General features: G+C 43.2%; 1 protein-coding gene across 1 annotated transcript; it reads left to right on the top strand.

Annotated features, from left to right (window-relative positions):
- The first annotated feature begins 725 nt into the window (after nt 1-725).
- Nucleotides 726-14,497, top strand: MCM6 (minichromosome maintenance complex component 6). The gene is made up of 17 exons (XM_027695871.1): nt 726-887; nt 1,673-1,819; nt 2,351-2,461; nt 2,953-3,202; nt 3,872-4,037; nt 4,124-4,269; nt 5,107-5,257; nt 5,590-5,731; nt 6,099-6,240; nt 6,372-6,479; nt 7,042-7,197; nt 8,253-8,381; nt 9,234-9,395; nt 10,466-10,601; nt 10,869-11,036; nt 11,576-11,715; nt 12,366-14,497. The coding sequence occupies exons 1-17, from the start codon at nt 775-777 to the stop codon at nt 12,477-12,479; spliced, it is 2,481 nt and encodes an 826-aa protein (XP_027551672.1). The 5' UTR covers nt 726-774; the 3' UTR covers nt 12,480-14,497.
- The last annotated feature ends 4,454 nt before the right edge of the window (nt 14,498-18,951 follow it).

The following is an 18,951-nucleotide window of genomic DNA, read 5'->3' on the forward strand; positions in this document are numbered from 1 at the left end:
TGTGCTGAGGCCACCCAGAGCTGACACCTCTATACCTGTGGTTCTGGGGTCCCCAACATAGGAAGGATGTGGAACTGCTAAAGCAAGTCCAGAGGAGGGCCATGAAGTCGGTAAGAGTACTGGAGCACCTCTCCTACAGAGGCAGGCTGAGAGAGTTGGTGCTGTGCAGCCTGGGGAAGGGAAGATTGTGTGGAGACCTCACAGCACATTCTAGTATTTGAAGGGGGCCTAGTGAGAGGACAAGGGGTAATGGATATGAACTGAAAGAGGGGAAAATTTAGGTTAGACATTGAGAAGAAATTCTTTTTTGTGAGGGTGGTGAGGCATTGACATAGGTTACCGAGGGAGGTTGTGGTATCAGAGCCAGGCTGGATAAGGTTTGAGTAACCTGGTCTAATGGGAGGTGTCCCTGCCCAGGGCAGGGAGGGTTGTGTCTAGATGGGCTTTAAGGTCCATTCCAACCCCCTAACACTCTGTGGCTCTGTGTTTCTATGGGACGCGTTCCTCTGGCACAGCCCTAAGCCCTGGGCAGCCCCCGTTCTGTGTGCCAGCCCAGCAGCGGGCGGGGATCGGGTCGCTGTGCCCGGAGCTCCCGGGCCGCCTCCTCACGGTCCCGCCCTCGCCTTTGGCGCGAAAACGGCCGCGGGGGGCGGGGCCCTGAGGGACGGTGGCCGCCGATTGGGCGGCGCGGCGGGCGCGCGGCCCACGTGGTGCGCGGCGTGGCGGGAACCGGGTCGGGGCCGGGCCGGGACAGTGTCGGTGTCGGCGGCAGGGATGGACCTGGCAGTGGCGGCGGCCGGGGCCGGGGGAGCGGCGCAGCAGCACCAGCAGCTCCGCGATGAGGTGGCCGAGAAGTGCCAGAAGTTGTTCCTGGACTTCCTAGAGGAGTGAGTGCTGGGGGCCGGGCCTGGCGGCGGGCGGGCAGGGCGAGCGGCGGGCCGCAGGCGCCTCACGGAGGGGCCGCCATTTAGTGAGATCCTGCCGGGGTCTGGCGCCCCCGCCCCTCGGCCTTCAATTGGAAAAGCTCTCCTGTGGTCTGAGGAACGGCTCTGCCGGGAGGAGCCTGCTTTGCCAGGGGTACAGGAAGGGAGCCGTGAGAGCTATCTGAGAAGTATTTTGCACCAGGTCTAGTGGAAGGTGTCCCTGCCTATGGCAGGGGGTTGGAACGAGATGGTCTTTGAGGTCCCTTCCAACCCAAACCATTCTCTGATTCTATGATTTCTTTGGTGCATTTGGTCCCTTTTAACAAAGTTTTGTGGCAGCCGTGTTGAAAACCCTTTCCACGGCTTGGGTATTACACATCTTGCTCCCTGCGTTTTGACTCCCGAGGGGCCCGTTCGTGTCAAATAAGGAAACCATTATAATCACCCTGAGGAAACAAAACCCTGTTTACTGGTGTAGAGTCATTGTTAAATATAAAATAAAACTCAGTGTGGCACTCGGGACAACAGTCGAGCTGCTTGAAATTCAAACCCGGTGCGTCTGTGTTGGGGTGTTGATAGAACAGATGCAGAAGGGGGTGGAAGAAGAAATGTTGTTGGAAAAGGGATTTGCAAGGGACTGTGGGATGCCTTAATGTAAGCCATCCTTTCCTTTGCCTTTCTTCTGAATTCAAAATGTTCAGTTGCTGCCTGGTGCATGACTGTGAGACATTTTCCTGAATCCCTTTCAGATTCCAGAACAGTGATGGGGAGGTGAAGTACCTGCGTGATGCTGAGGAGCTGATCCGGCCAGAGCGGAACACGCTGATCGTCAGCTTTGCAGATTTGGAGCAGTTCAACCAGCAGCTGTCCACCACTATCCAGGAGGAGTTTTACAGGTAAAGTGTAGAGGTCCTTTTTCAGGTAAAGCTGAGCCCTGCTGCAGTCTCAGGCTTGTAATGCCTCGCTTGTTGTGTAAAAAATGAGAGGTTTGTCTTCTTTCTGCATCCTGAAAACACTTTAAACTGGCTCAAAACATTTCTCAGTGGATTCCTCTCTGGAAACAATGAGCTAACCAGGAAATGACATTTATTCTGGTGTAGAAGTAGATGGGAATACAGAATAAACTCTAAAATTTCATGCTCTGAAAGTATTTTATTGAGCCAGTCACTTATTTTGAAGATCTGCTTCTTAATGTAAGGATAAAAGTGTCATAAAATGAGATTTTAAAAAGTCTATTATGAAGCCATAATGCAAATGACATTATTATGCAGTAATCCCACATTTAGAGTATTTAGATTCGCTTTTTTGTGTTACATGACATTAAAAGCCAGAACCTGGTAATCTGATACAAGCCTTTGCTGTAGTCTAAAGCAGAGAAGGCATTTTAATAGCTTTTGTAAAATTTGAACTGCTTTTCCATATTTCAGGGTTTATCCTTACCTCTGTCGAGCAACAAAGACTTTTGCCAGAGACCATGGAAATGTTCCTGCAAACAAGGACTTTTATGTTGCATTCCAAGACCTGCCTACCCGACACAAGTAAGATGATTAATAATTCCAGAAACCTGTGCATTTTTACCACTGAGGAAAAACGTGTCAAAGCACACTGAAAATGTTTTGGTTATATAGCATGAAATGAGCAGTTGATCAGAACAGTTGTGAAGAAGTTTCCTGACCTTGTGCAGGATATATTTTGAAAGAGTTTTTCATTTGTGAATAACAGTCAGATACTTATATTCATTATATTCCACAAATATGGAGCTTCTCTAAATAATTTAACTTCTCTAATTTAAAAAAAATATTTAGTGTGTGTTGCTTTTGAAGTACCAATAGTTTTGCATTGGTTTGACCATTAGTATTAATCTAAAAGTTTATGTAAAATCATAAAATGAGAATATATTTTAGTAACTTTGTTTCCTTTGTCTGTTACAGCACTTCTTTAGCCACAGGCTGAATGAAACTATGTTGTATCTTGGGGCCTAGAATTGTCGGCTCAGTAATTTAATCCTGTGAGTTTCTGTTTTGCCCAGAATTCGGGAGATGACCTCGGCAAAGATCGGGTCCCTGATGCGCATCAGTGGGCAGGTGGTTCGGACCCACCCGGTGCACCCGGAGCTGGTGAGTGGGACCTTCCTGTGCCTCGACTGCCAGACAGTCATCAAAGATGTGGAGCAGCAGTTCAAATACACACAGCCCAACATCTGCAGGAACCCAGTCTGTGCCAACAGGAGGAGATTCCTGCTGGACACGAACAAATCAAGATTTGTTGATTTCCAAAAGGTACGAGGGTGAGGTTGGGGTGGTGACTAACGATGCTGTACCTGTGGTAGTTGGAAGGTGTTGTTTGTTCTGCTGCAGTTAGCTTTGGTTCTGTGAGGAAAAGACCTCAAGAAAAGGCACTGAATTTTCTGGGGAAACTTTCTTTCTGTCTGTGGAAGGCTTATGTTTAAGCATGGGAAGTTATTTATAGTATCAAACCAATTTTGTTGTGTGACATTTATTATCTAAGTGAATCACTGAAACTCCACATACTCAAGCCATCATTAGTCTCATATTGCTGGTACATCAGTGTAGTTGTTTTATACCAGTATAAAAAGAGGTGCCTTCTAGTATCTGCAATGTTTCTTCTTCCACATTGATTTACTCTCCCGAATCCTCCGCACTTCGCAGCCTGCAGCAATATTTTATGCCAGGTATGTTAACTGAAGTTTTCAAGCTGGTTTTCAGAACTGTCACTATGGTTCCTGTACATCCTCTTAAGTGTCTCCAAGACTCCTTAGATGCTGATTAGTGAAGGGATTTTTGGTTGTTTGTCTTATTGCAAGAGGAATTTCACAGTTGGCGTGGATGGCAGCAGTCGGATGCTACTGACTATTTATTAGCACAGCTTTTGAAGCGGTTTGAGCTCTGGTGACATTTGCTGAGTGTTTATCCCCCCTCCGTGCCCAGGTCCGCATCCAGGAGACGCAGGGGGAGCTGCCGCGGGGCAGCATTCCCCGGAGCGTGGAGGTGATCCTGCGCGCGGAGGCCGTGGAGTCCGCCCAGGCAGGTGACAAGTGTGACTTCACCGGGTCACTCATCGTCGTGCCTGATGTGTCCCAGCTCTCCACACCAGGTTTGTTGCTGCTGCTCACGACCTCATTGAGGTGTCCTTCACGCTTGTCCTGGTCCCTGCTGCCCTGACTCCCGCTCTCCCGGCAGGGCTGCGCGCGGAAACCGGCTCCCGGCTGACGGGGACAGAGGGATATGAAACCGAAGGCATCCGAGGGCTGCGCGCCCTGGGAGTCCGGGAGCTCTCCTATAAGCTGGTCTTTCTGGCTTGTTATGTTGCACCAACAAATCCACGGGTGAGTCTGGAAAGAGAAGAGATTTAAAGGTGTTCCTGATTGCTGCTCTCTGTGGTTTTCCCTTAAATTAGAGAGCGGGAATGGGTAAAGTTATAAATAAGTACATGTGCCACCTTGCTGTGTGCATTTGACTGTCTGTAAGTTCTGATTGAATTTGTTTAGCAAGGTTCCCATCTTCAGATGTGATTATTTGCCAGTGTTATCTGTTTATTCTAAAGAGTTGACTGGTCCATGTATTTCCATTCAGCTTTCAGCCGTTTCTGCAGCATTTCCTTTTCTTCCGGGAAATCCTGTTTCTTCTTATTCCCTCTGGTTTATCACATAGCATCTTGGGATGTTACTGCAACATAATAAGTAATACTGACTGTGTCTGGGTTTTGGCATGTTGTGGTATTGTAATCTATCACTCTGCTAGGAGCTTCACTGTCACATAGGATAAAAATGCTATCTGTTATTTTCTGGGAGTAGAAGTTTCTGACCCCACTTCAGAGTAACAAAAGATCTTGTTAAGTTCCAGTTAATGAAGAATGCTTGCAAAGGCAAATTTGCCCAAAGGAAGCCATATTGGTTTACTCTTTTTTTAATCTCTATATAAGCATCTCACCTGGGGTTTTTCTTACTAACTGAAGTTACACCATTGATTTTGCCTGTTAGGAAATTGTCTATTGGATTTTAAAGGTATAAGGTGATGAGCTTCCTTAGCCTAAGGGCAGCTTTTCTGAACATGTTCCTCCCATTCTGCTTACAGTGAGTTTTTGTAACCTGTCTGCAGTGCTCACATTCATTAGTGACCACGTTATTACTTCTGTTACTGTTTTATTTCCTTTGTTTGTTTAGTTTGGTGGAAAAGAGCTCAGAGATGAAGAGCAGACTGCAGAGAGCATTAAAAACCAGATGTCTGTGAAAGAGTGGGAGAAGGTTTTTGAGATGAGCCAAGATAAGAACCTTTACCATAATCTGTGCACCAGCCTCTTCCCCACTATCCATGGTAAGAACCCAGTTGAAGATTTCCCTTGTGTAAATATTAATTCCTTTTGCTCTCTGTGTGGTGCCATTTTGGGGAAGGTTGAAAACCCTGTTCCAACTGGCACAAATTCTGCCCTCCAGCACTGGTTGTGCTGGAAAAGGAGAATCTAATTCCTGAGTACTTGCTGTGTTTAATCATTAAGGCCTGCAAGATTAGTGAAATGGGTTGGGTTTGCTATTGGGTGTTCTACTACTGAACCTTACAGCTGACAGTTGGATCTATTTTATTATTTTTAAATAGGAAGAATGTGGTGTTTTCCTTGGATTTTTAGTTGAGTGTGTTTTCTGTGGCAGGTAACGATGAAGTGAAACGTGGGGTCCTGCTGATGCTTTTTGGAGGAGTCCCTAAAACCACGTCAGAAGGCACTTCCCTGCGTGGGGACATCAATGTTTGTGTCGTCGGTGATCCAAGTACAGCCAAGAGTCAATTTCTGAAGTAAGCATCTCATTAAAATTCAGTATTTAAATATTGTCCAGTGTGACTGGAGCTACAAATGTGTGACAAATGTGTCCCATGCTTTTTTCTGTGTTAAACAGGAAAGGGAAGTAAAATATTTGAAAATGTTTTCCAGGGATTGTTTAAATGTGGTTGAAGTATTTGAACAGGGCTGGAGCAAACTCACCAAGCCCCTGCGGTACTAAAGAGCTGATTGAGACTTTTTTGTTCTTTACTTACAAAAGTACAAATTTCCAAATATTTTCAAAGAGACATTGAATATTAAAAATACAAATTTATTGCATGTTTTAAAATGTCAGAGATAAGTGAAATACGGGGGGGGGGGTGTTATTCCTTCTTTCCACAGGCATGTGGATGAGTTCAGTCCCCGTGCCGTTTACACCAGTGGCAAAGCCTCGAGCGCCGCAGGTCTGACGGCGGCTGTGGTGAAGGATGAGGAGTCCCATGAGTTTGTCATCGAAGCTGGAGCCCTGATGCTGGCGGATAACGTGAGTTCCTGCATCCCTGGAATGCTTTTCATTAATGACAAAGAGCCCCCAGTTGTGTTAATGGAGCTTTTTTTTTTTTCCAACAATGATTGAATTTGGGTTGCTTATTATTTTTCATTCCTCCGCTGCAGGGGGTTTGTTGCATTGATGAGTTCGACAAGATGGAGGTGCGGGATCAGGTGGCCATCCATGAGGCAATGGAGCAGCAGACAATATCCATCACCAAAGCAGGAGTGAAGGTAGCTTCCACTAGTCCTCTGTGTAGTCTGTAGGATCTCCTGGCTGTTTGTTACGGGTGCTGAACTATCACCTCTCAGACTTTGATACCAGCTCTGCAGCTGCCTCGCTGTGGCAGCACAGAGATCACTTGCTGCAGAGTTCTTGTGCCACGTACTCAAAAAAGATAAAAAATGTTACTGAAAGGAAAAAAGGTAATAGTGGACAGGAAACAGAAAATGGGAACATTCTTGATGTAGCCCCAAAAATGTTGTAGATTTGTGTGCGTTTGCATTGCTAAAAATGGGGTGTTGTGAAAAGCAGTTTTAAGGGCTTGTTCCAGAATTGTTGGCAAGAGTTTGACTATGTTACAATATTGATCCTTCAGACTGTGTCTTGGGGCAGAGACCTGGTGAGAAAGGACTGGTTAAGAGTTTGGCTGCTTTTGAGGAGTGATTGTTATAATACCTCCATTGAAACTCCATCTAAAAGATGTTATGCTGACCCATTTGGATTGCAATGAGTTGGTTTAGGAAGTGATCCCAGATACCATTCTCTCTTCAATTTATTTTTCCCCATTTTCAGGCCACCCTGAATGCCAGGACTTCCATTTTGGCTGCAGCAAACCCTGTTGGTGGGCGCTATGACAGATCCAAGTCCCTGAAACAAAATATAAACCTCTCAGCTCCCATCATGTCTCGCTTTGATCTCTTCTTCATCCTCGTGGATGAATGTAATGAGGTAATTTTAAGGAATTGTAGATTAAATTGTGTCAGAAAAGATCTCCTGGAGGTCTCTGGTCTGACCTCACGCTCCAACAGATTATTGGGAACAGGTTGCCAAGGCCTTGACCTGGTGAGTTTTGAGTATTTCCAAGGCTGGAGATTCTGCAGTCTCTCTAGACCCCTGCTGCAGTGTTGGACAGCTCTGTGTTCAAAAAATAATAACTTTTGTATCTAATCAGAATTTCTCATGGCTCAGTTTGTGTTGGTTGCCTCTTTTCTGTGACTTATTTTGCTCCATCAGCTCTATACTTACTGGCCAGTGAGGCAGTTGCTTTCTTTTCAAGCTGAACAGACCCAGCTCTTTTGGCCTCTCCCACATCATGTACTCCTGCCCTCTGACCATCTTGGTGGCCCTCTGCAATTTTAGGTGAAGCAGATCTCATAAGAACATCTTGCTTCTGCTGCTCTGCTCTGCAGCTGAAAGCTGGCAGTACCAATGTGGACAGGCTCTGCTGAATACAAGGACACTGCCTTTTCACCGTGTAGTGGTTTGACCTGCAAACTTACCACCATTAGTCATTTTTACAAATGGCTGGTCACTAAGGCTGAGGCTGCTGCCACCTGTCTTTGTGGCATTTGCCTTGGGAAAGCAGGAGATCCAGAGATTAATGTTGGTTCAGTGCTGCTCTCGCCACCGCTCTGCTCGGAGTGATTATCTAATTGGGAAGGGACTGGTGAGAGAGACAGAGCAGACTGAAAAGGAAGAAAGCAGTTCCCACACTGCAAAGTGCTGCTTTCTGCCTCTTCTGTGCCTGACTTGTAACCCAGGAGAGTTCCAAGAGGTTATAAATCCTAAAACTGCCTTTTATCCCTGCTCTGCTGTGTTTCCTTGTATTAAAAAATGCCAGGGCTTTCTCCTGGACCTTCTGGCAGACAGTTTGGCTTCTGGAAAGACTAGCTCTGCCATGAGGATTGCAAGCGAGGGAGGGGAGTGGGAAGGAAGAATATAACTGTTGTTTTGCTGTTTGGCTGATGCTGTGAGAGTGATCTGACAGAGCCCCAATGTCCCAGGTTACAGATTACGCCATTGCCAGGCGCATCGTGGATCTGCATTCCAGGGTGGAAGAGTCTGTGGATCGTGTCTATTCCTTGGATGATATCAGAAGGTATCTGCTGTTTGCCAGACAGTTCAAACCAAAGGTAATTCCACTTTTCCTGTGTCAGTTGTTCTGTCTGAGGAAGTCCCAAGGAACAGTCACTCTGCTGTGTGCTCGTTTCCAGCAAACACAAAGACACTTAGTGTGGTGTTCTCTCAAAGAAATAGCTGTACACTCACTTATTACCTGGAAACAGAGTGTATTTTGGAGCCACGTACTCTTTGGAGCTCTGAAAATCATCCAGCTCAGCTGAGACTGTTGTAATCACTAGTTTTATCTGTTTTGGTGGTAGCTCCTAACCTTGAGGAGTCATTTTATAGCTTTCTCGTATCTCAAGGGCACGGGTTATTCAGTGTGGCTGAAGCAGAGATTTTCGTATTTTATTGACTTATTGCTTGATCAGCTTGTTTGCCTTTATTTTAAAAGGGTGTTGTTCCTTGGTATTTCTTTGTTTGCTTTTTGGTAAAATACAGAACATGGGAAACTGCTTGAAGTACAGGTATTTTGATAGTAGCAGCTTGGATGGGCTGTGTGTCAGATTTTTCAGAAGTCTGTAAACAGAGAACAATCTGGTATGGACAGACATGAGCTATGCCGGGAAACAAGTCAGCGGAACAGAAAAATAGAAAATATCGACAAACCTGCTGCAAAATGATGAATGCAGCCGTGTACTTATTGTAATATCATTACCATTGGTGAATATAATCATCATTACAGTATAATTTTAACATAATATGACTGTTGCATTTATGTACAGTATGTGTATAGCGTAAAGTATTTCAGGGAAAAGCAGCAGCAAGTACAGGAAAGTTTGGGAATTGCCAATCTAATGCAAGAAGAGTAAACTTTTAATAACCTGAACATGCAAACTGTCATACTGCTTGATGTCCCAAAGATATCCAAGGAGTCTGAGGACTTCATAGTGGAGCAGTACAAGCGGCTGCGGCAGCGCGACGGCGCTGGAGTGACCAAGTCGTCCTGGAGGATCACGGTGCGGCAGCTGGAGAGCATGATCCGGCTGTCCGAGGCCATGGCCCGCATGCACTGCTGTGACGAGGTACCACAACTGGGAGGGGCTTTGTATGAGTGTGTGGGAACTCTGGCTTTGCTGTTTGACTCTGAGATTGGACACAGTCCTGTGGGTGGGGAGGAGAGCTTGGGTCATGTTTTCGCTTGTGGTCACACTCAGTCTGAATTTGTGTGCCAGAAACAGTGGGTTTAAGGTGTGTCCTTTAAAGCTGAGTTCAGCTAACACAGCCTGAGAACATGCATGTTTTTGCATTACAGTTGTGTCAGCACTCTCAGCCTGTTATCTGTCAAATCATGACAAAGGGGAAGAACTATCATCTACTACTATCAGTCATGACTGTTGGTAGTGTCTTTCCTGATCTTTCATAGTTTGTAATCTCTCAGCTCTCTTCCATCTGCAATCTAAAAAGACAAAGTTCATCAAAGTATCTGAACCTCCCCAAGAGTCCCATATATGTGATCTGAGCTCCTCCTCACATCAACCAGTGCTGCAATGCATGATGTGTTCTGGCTGTTAACTGTAGTGTGACTACTGCCCATCCTAGTCCCTGCTTTAAAACCCAGCAGGCCTTTTGAGATGTTGATTAGGGGTTATGCAACACATGCAGTGATGGAACCTTGCTCACTGGCTGTGTAAGAAGGACACACATTGAGTTCTTTTAAATTAAATTCGGCTCATAAAGAAACAGATAGCTTTTAGCTTATGGCTCAGCTAGAGAGGATTTTTCCAGTTTTTGCTTTTCAGTTCTGGAGGAGAGTCTCATTAGGCCCATTTCTTTCATGTTTATTGCTCCACTGATCTTTCTTTTGACTGTTCTTGGCTTAAATAAATTTTTTATCGACTCCACATGATCGCTAAATCCTGAAAGATTAATCAGACAGCTTTTTACCTCCATAACCTTGAGTGACCTCAGCATGCTTGTAGTGGGATATAATTTAACTTGCAGAGTCTTTACTGCTGAGAATTAATCAGGTGAGATGGGTAGAAGAGCCCTGTGTCAGAGCTAGAGATGAGTTTCTGAAGCTGTTGAGAAAACAGAAGAGCCTGTTTAATACATGTTACCCTATTTAATATATATGTTTTCAAATCTTCCTCAGGTTCACCCAAAACACGTGAAGGAAGCTTTCAGGCTTTTAAATAAGTCCATCATTAGAGTTGAGACTCCTGATGTCAATTTAGACCAAGATGATGAGCAGCAAGTGGAGGATCAAGAGGACCAAGATGGGGTCAATGGTAAATTACTTACAGAGAATTTTTTCAAAGGGGAAAGTCCTTCCAGCCTTTACAGATTCCCTTTTTGAGCACATACTTCTCTTTTGTTTCTCACCTATTCCTCGTCTAATGAGGTCTAGAAATCTGGACTACTGTTCTTAACTCTCTTGCTTCTTCAGCCTTCTTCACCACCTCACCTGGTTGGTCAGTGCAACATTTTTCTGTGGCTCAGGGTATTAAATAGGTAAAAGATGTTTCAGCTTTAAACCTGGGCATGTGTCCAAACAGGTGAGGCAGAAGCTCCAGCTGGGGTCAATGGCCTTGTGAATGGGATCAATGGCCATGCTGAGGATGGGAACAAGGATGCTGCACCCAAAGCTTCTCTTAGACTGGGCTTCTCTGAGTACAGACGGATCTCCAATCTCCTGGTGCTGCACCTCAGGAAAGCAGAAGAAGGTAAGGATTTGTTTATTGAAGTGACAGCTGGCCCTGAGCTCAGGGAGTGATTGTTACTGCATCTCATGCTGTTCCACATGGGATTTTCACTCCTGTTGAGCCAACATATGTGTCAGGTCTGGTGTGGACCTGTGCTCATGTGGGAGTACGACATCTGGTGATACAAATATGATTTCTTGGAGTTTTTACCTCTGTTATTTTAGTCATTTTTCAAAACCCATTAAGTTAAGAAGCATGTCAACAGAGCAGACCCAGAAAAGAACCTGTAGCTGAAGGCTGATGTGATTTGGAACCCACTTGGGTGCATAGAACTGAAAGCTTCAATTCTCAATCTAATTATGGCCTAGTAAACCATGACACAACAGCTTCCCATGCAAAACATGATGCTTTAAGGAACAGAATAAAGTCTGATGTTGCTTAAACATGTTAAAGCGTGTTTCTCTGTTAACATTTTAAATGTTAACATAAAAATCCTTTTCTCCTGTGGTTTAAATGGTATCTTACTGCTGCTGAGTTTATGCAAATTGTTTTCTTTGCAGAAGAGGACGATTCGTCATTAAAGAAAAGTGAACTTATTAATTGGTATCTAAAGGAAATTGAATCTGAAATTGATTCTGAAGAAGAACTAATAAATAAAAAGAAGATCATAGAGAGAGTCATTCACCGACTCACACATTATGTGAGTATAGAGATGTGTGGGTAGTGAAAAGGGGTTTTAACTTACACAGGACAATGTTTCATGTTCAACAGAATACATTCCTAGTTGGAGAAACCTGTTTTGTGTTTCCATGTTACAGGCTGATGCAGTATAAATGCCTTCTTTGCTTAACAACTGTTGCAGTAATTATAGAAAAAACACCAAAATAAATTAGAGATGTGTATAATTAAAAGTCCGAAGTGCCATATTATGTCCCTACAGAAGTGTGATATTTGTCTGTGTTTCTATAGTATTAGCAATGCATTAGGATGCAGAAGTACAAGTAACACTTTCTTCAATGGATAGCCTTAAGTCACAGGGGTACTGGGATGTTTTGGAGGAAAAAATATGAAAATATAAACTACTTTCCACTTTTAAAGGTGCAAACCTACTAGACTGGAAAGCAGTAGGCTAAAAAGTTCCCAGAAAGCATACAACATATGAGATTTCAACGTAAAAGGAATTTCTACTGATTGTAATTGTTAAGATCAAGAATCTGTTAGAGGGAGTTCACAATTAAGAGGATTAAGTAGTTAATAAGAGGTGCTACCAGGATAAAAAAGAGGTGCCTTTCAAAAACTACAGACCAACCTCTCTGCCCTTGTTTTAATACAAATCTTTATTTGTTGCAGGACCACATTCTGATAGAACTGTCCCAGTCTGGACTGAAAGGATCCAAAGAAGAGGAGACTTTTGATGAAGATCCATACCTGGTTGTCAACCCAAACTATCTGCTGGAAGACTGAGGGCTGGGAACTGCATTGGAGAGCTGACTGGTTACAAGTTGGAAAATGCATTCTTTTCTCGCAGGGGTTGCTGTACAGCAAACTCCTTAAATTCCCATGGATGTGCCAGTGTGTGGTCGGTAATATGGGATTGCTCATTCACACTGAGCATACCTGGAAAGTTTTTAAATTTATGTATTAGTTTCGTATTAATTCTCAATTTCAGTGCCATCATCTGGATGCAGAAGAGAATCACCCAATGGCTTTTTTTATCATCAAGCTATTTAGGTGCTTCTGTTTTAAATGAGAGGAATTTTGCATAGTTCTTCTTTTGCATTTAGTAGATTTTTTTTATGGTATATGTTTTTATTGGTTTTCTTATTAACATAAATAAAAACTCATCCACTGGGAGTGGATTGCTGTTACTCACATGTGGGATTGCTGTTTTTCTGTGCCTGTGCTTTGAGGCTGAAAAAGTAGCGACCTAAATGTTTAGTGTCTTAAGAAAGATTAAATTTCCTGGATGACAGATGCTGCTTTTTAAGAAGTTTTTTTTAACTTCCAGTAATGGATAGTGAGAAACTGATTGCTTCTCTTTCTTTTTAGATGAACTAAAGATGTGCATGTTCCTGTTGCATATGTAAAGTAGAAAATTGAAAATAGCCAAACCCAATGCAAGGTTTTAAGTCAGGAGGGCAGAAACCCCCATCTTGAATGTCTTGACCTGTAAGTTGAAAACTGCCACCATTTGTGAGGGATTTTTAAGACTATATTTGTAAACCTGTTTTTAGATGTTTTTATAAGAAAACTTCACTTAAATTTCTGCTGTTCTCGGTTTTTTTACTGTAAACTATGGGATTATTAAATAATCTATTAAGAATTAAAAATACCTGAATATTTGTCTTGTCAATTTGATACCAGCAGCTAAGAAAATTTGTAATAGCATGAAAGATCTACCAAAGCTATATATTTTAATTAGAAATAGTGTGAAATAACTGTCTCTGGAGCAGGTTCAGAAATGGAGGTGGTTTGTAAGGCAGTTGTGTTTTTCCTGTTAGTCTCTCCTGGGGAGATATGCCTTGGTCCGACCAAGCATGTCATTAAAGATAACAGTCATATTTAAGGAATGGAGAGTATCATAAATATTTGTCGCCAACAACAACAGTCACATCACTGGGCCCTGACTCCAACTGCAGGAATTTCTTTCCACTGATTTTTTTCATAAACCACGTTTAGCCAAATGCTACATTTCACTAAGCATTGCCACCCACCTGCAGCAACAGTTTCATGTTATTCTATATTCCTTTACTTTCAAAATAAGGACAGGAAGATGTCTGTACTTGTTATGTGTTTCCCTCTCCCCTCCTCTCAGTCTTTGTTTGATAATAAATATTGTTCATGTAGGAGAAAGTATTTTTTTCTGCTTCTCTTTCCCCAGTTCTGTAGCCTGGGAAGGGTGTTCTCTCTCTGAGTTCTGAAGAATAAGCACCAGGTGGTGCTGTAAAGTTGCTGTTCAAACTTGTTATTCGAACACTGAGGTGGAGGGAAGAAGGTTCGTAGTTCTTCAGAACAGTCAGCACGAGGTTACAGCTCTTCAGGGCTTCCTGGGGGAAAAAAAAGATCTGGGAATCAAGCAGGGTCAAAGTACAGAAATTACAATCCCTGTGTAAGACCAACTATTTGAGTAACAGCAAATGTTGAGAGGTATTTTATGTTATAACTTAAAGAAAAAATTGCTTGACACAGCAGTAACTTGCCCAGATGATTCCAGGTATGTTTTAGAGAAAATGCTGACTGTTAAAGAAAAATCAGTCTGTAGATCTGACATTTCAATATAAATATGTAGAATGTTGTGTTTAGTTGGTTTAAATGTGTTCTGTATTTAGGCAGTAAATGTTCTCAGCTCTTCAGTATTTAAATGTAGCAAAGCTGAGTTACCTTTTCCCTGCAGCAGTTCAGGTGATCTGATTGTTCCCACCCTGCTGGGAGAGCCTGTGTTTTTAGGGGTTAAGCAATAAAATGACATTCAGATTCCTGGATATTGTTGGGCACAAGGAAGCACATTGTTATTGTCATAGCTGCCTTAACTCTCAGTAGCAGCGACTTTTCCAACTGGGTGAGATGCCATATCTTAGATTTCCTTTATGCACCCAAGAATTAAAGTACAAAAGTGCCTCCTGCTGTCCTGCACAGCCTGAGCCATGGTGGACCCAGCCCCAGCAATGCAGGTAACTGTTTTCTGCAGCCAGAGCTGTGCTGGGATTCCTCCTAAGCCAAAAAAAGGCTAAAAGGAGAGAGAAAGTGCTATCTACTTACTTTATCTTCCTCTGCAATGGAGGCAGTATCAGCAAAATGTCAATTGATATTCAAGTCTAAGGGGAACCTGAGGACCTCAGAAACTGTTTTCATACGACCTTTCTCCAACTAATTGCTTGACAGAGTTTTTTGTGTTCGTCCTTTGGTCTGTTCATCTATTGATTAAAAAGCCTGATCTGTTATGATTCCAGTGTCAGCTAGTTCCGGGAACATTTATCACTGTAACAGATAATTCTGGTTAAATATTACTTCTTCTGTCTTATAAGTAGTGTGGAATTGCCATTTCTGAAGCAGGCTCAGAAATGGAGCTGATTTGCACGACATTCATCTTCTTTCTGTTGGTCTCTCCCAGCCTTGGGATAGATGGAGAATTTGGTCAGAATTTTATCGCCATTGCTGGGCCTCTGCCCAGTGAGTTGGCAGATAAATTGGGTCTGAGGGACCAGGTGCTGCCCCAGGAGGAGCAGGGCCCTGCTGTGGCTGAAGCACATGGTTCCCTGTGCCAACAAGACCTCGTGGCTTTGGAGCTGCCCCGGTACTTCTCCCACCTTTGGGAGATCGGGGTGACGCACTACAAAGTGTTCCTGCCGTGGTCACGCATCCTTCCCAAGGGGAATGCCAGGGAGCCGGATGAAGCTCAGGTGCAGTGCTACAGGGAGCTGCTCCAGGCCCTGGTTGCTGCAGAGCTCAGCCCCGTGGTGGTCCTGCACCACCAGCGTGTCCCCGGCGCTGTGGCTGCGTGGGCCGGAGGGAGCGAAGCCGGTGCTTTTGCCAGCCTTTTTGTGGAGTATGCAGAGTTCTGCCTCCGTGCTTTTGGGGACCTGGTGGATGTGTGGGTCACCTTCAGCGACCTGCAGGAGGTCCTGCACAGCCTGCCTTACCCTGACCCCCAGGACAGAGCCCAGGCCGTGGCTGCTGCCCACAAAGGGTTTTACACCATCTTCCATGAGAAACACTCGCCGGCGGGTAAGGAGAGGGGGGACAGGGATATTTCCAATATGACTCACAAATATGTTGTGATGGGGTTGAGTGGCAACTGCCACATGCAGTCTCTGTATTTTTGTGTACCTCTTCCTGACCCACAGAGGAGAGACCAAAAACTGCCAGAAATGTGCATGGAACCATGAAAAAACAAGACACAAGAAGTCTCCTGTGAGATAACAGTAGCGTGAGGAAGTCTGCAGTGTCCTTTGGTTAACTTTCCTCATTGCAGACACTGGGGTTTTACAGTAATTAAATCTAGAATCTACCTGTGTTACACAGAGCAACAGAATTTCACCTGTTCCGTGGTGGGTACCTGGGATTTTCCAAGCAGCTGTCACCCAGGGTCTGCCTTCTCTAGCCTTGGAATTTATCTGTCTCAAACAGACAACTAGTAGAGCTGACTGAGTCAATGTTTCTTTATCCACATTTTTAATGAATGAATTTATATTTAATTCTTGCATTTGTCAGGAATGCTTTGCTGTACAGTTCACACTATCTGGTGATAGCCCTTAGAAGTTGCCCAGCTTCTCTCCTGCATCTCCTGTCCCCCAAGTTCCTGTTTCCCCAGCATCTCAGAAGCATTCAGCACAGAATGCATTTTAAAAAAATAACCACTATAGAACCACCACAAAGGCATGAAAATTAAAGATTCTACTTATAATTATGCAGGGAGTGGAAGGGCACAATTCATTGACAAAGGCTTCTTGAATTCTGCCTTTGAGTTTCTGCCTTCTGCAGCTCTCCATTGAAATCGCAGTGGGAATTCTGAAATCCCCTACCCAAGGCACTGTCTGCTCTTCCACAGCTTCAAAAATTTAACACTGGTTTTAAAATAACTGCAGTAAACTGAAGGTTTTATTTGTCCTTAATATGTTACTAACAGATTGCCTCGCTTTGCTTTCCAGGTGGAAAGCTGTCCATTGCTTTAGAAACGGGTGGTGTTTTGGACGATGCTTCTTCAGAACTGCTTTCAGTTTCTCTTCAGGTAACTTACAAAATTATATACATTTCACTTGATTTGACTTGATTTTTGTGTATGGGATCAAGTGACTTTTTGCAAGTTCATAGATTTTTTTTAAGATTTTTTAAATTTTAGGGTTTTTTTAAAGATTTTAGCAAGCTGACCGATTGACCAGTTTGGTAAGTTTTACTTATTTCATTAGTCTAATTACATGAAGCTAGCTAATTTAAAAAATTCCTTCAGCATCTTTTCTTGGCTAGTAAGCACTGATTAAGATAGATGGAGACATATTTGCTCTCATAATTGGCAATTTTAGCAATATACTTGCCTAAATGACAAGATGTCTCCAAAAAGTGTACCCGTTATCATTTGCTTTGCACCTACTTAATGCACACCAAAGATATGAATACTTTATTTTAAATAACTGCTATTTAAAAAATCTGCTGATTATGTTAAAACACAGCCTGAGCTGTGCTAGCAGTGATGTAGTTGCACGGGGAAGGCACAACATGAGGAGAAATTAATCTCTACAAAGACAGTGAAATCCTTTCTGGAAGATCAAGTTCTCTGTTCGTATTCACTCAGAGGATGTTGATGTGAACAAATGACAGTGCAGGTTTTTTGCTGTATTCATAATCCTGCAAAAATCAGTCCTGGGGTGAACAGTGTTGTAGGTGTGACATTGCAAGGATTTGAGCAAGGTGTGGTTTGTAGGGAGAGAACAGAAGTTGTGTTACACGAGCTGCCTAAACTAGAAGAGAACCTTAGACTGAAAATTAAACTGAAAGCTTATCAGTTTTCTTCCAACTTCATCAGCTGGTGAAATAAGGAAATGCAATTTGTTCCCTTGTTCCCTTGAGATTTCTGAAGTGGACTTTCCCCAAAGGGTTATTGATAAGGCCTGATCCACACCGTTGCAAAGGTTTCTCTGGTTAATCACAGACAGTCTTACTAATTAAGAAAGTCCATTGTAAATCATTAATATTATATTCATAAAATAATCCTAGAATTTAATTTAGCTGTTTAAATTTTACTTTGTTTGGAGGGAGACATACAAAACACATCTTCCCAGACAGTATCCAGTTTGAGCTCATTATATTGTCCAGGGCTCCCATGTAGCTGTATGGCTTCTTACTCCAGCAATATGTCTTTATCAAACCTTTCAGAATTTTATGTATTTTTAATGTAATACCTGCAAAAAAACCCCCACCAAAAAACATTTTACTCTAGGATGATTCTTTTCCTTTTCTTTATTCCAGGATTCAGTAGACTTTCTGTCTCTCAACCTTCAGTACCAGTGTGGAAATGAAAGAGATTTCTACAAGAAATTAGATGAATTCCAGGTAACATTATGCAAAGGGTTAAAATGAGAGCAGCAGACAACAGACCACAAATAGAAGTGGAATTTCATGTTCCTTGATACGTGTCTGAACAGTCCTGATTTTCTGGGAGAGCTCAGACAGCATCTACACTGGGAAGCAGCTGCATGGTGCTCACTTGCTTCTCTGTTGTTATTCTGACTTAAAAACACGTGTTGGAAAGTGCTGGAAAGGATCATCTTGGTCTTATTGATGCATTTATGACCGGGATGGCAGAATTCTTCTGTCCAGGATTGAAAACCTGCATTCTTAAATTCCATAAAACAGGAGTCATCCAGTATCTGAGCTGCCCATGTAGAATGCAAAAAATGCCAAGAGCATGTTTTTAGGAGCTGGCTGATGCTTCTTTTCATGCTAGTCCCTGACTTCTGTTTTCTCAGAGTTTCTGGAAGGACATAGAGATCTTGGTTTTTAGTCTGAAGTTCCTTGATTGTGCTTCCATGGAAGAGAATCCTTTCGTACCGGTAGCTGCCATTGTCACAGGTAAGTGGCATTTCAAGAAGGAGGAGAGTTTTTTAGCTAAGATCTGCATGATAAATTATAGAGGAAATTCAAAATTGTCCAATTTAGGCTGCTGCTATTAGATGAAATAATTTTATGGTCTTTCATAGCCTTCTTGGAAAATTAAGGATGGATGGTGAATGTTAAGGGAGAGGAAGCAGGAAATTCCCCCCAAAGCTTTTTGTAATTTTCATCAGCCACAAGTTGTGACGTGAGAGGTTTAGGTTAGATATAAGGAAAAATTTCTTCACTAAAAGGGTTGTCAAGCACTGGCACAGCTGCCCAGGGTGGAGTCACCATCCCTGGAGGGATTTGAAAGACGTGCAGATGTGGCACTTGGGGACACTACAAC

Source organism: Neopelma chrysocephalum, unplaced genomic scaffold (genome assembly GCF_003984885.1).
Source record: "Neopelma chrysocephalum unplaced genomic scaffold, ASM398488v2 Primary Assembly neopelma1_103b, whole genome shotgun sequence".
Classification (NCBI taxonomy): Eukaryota; Metazoa; Chordata; class Aves; order Passeriformes; family Pipridae; genus Neopelma; species Neopelma chrysocephalum.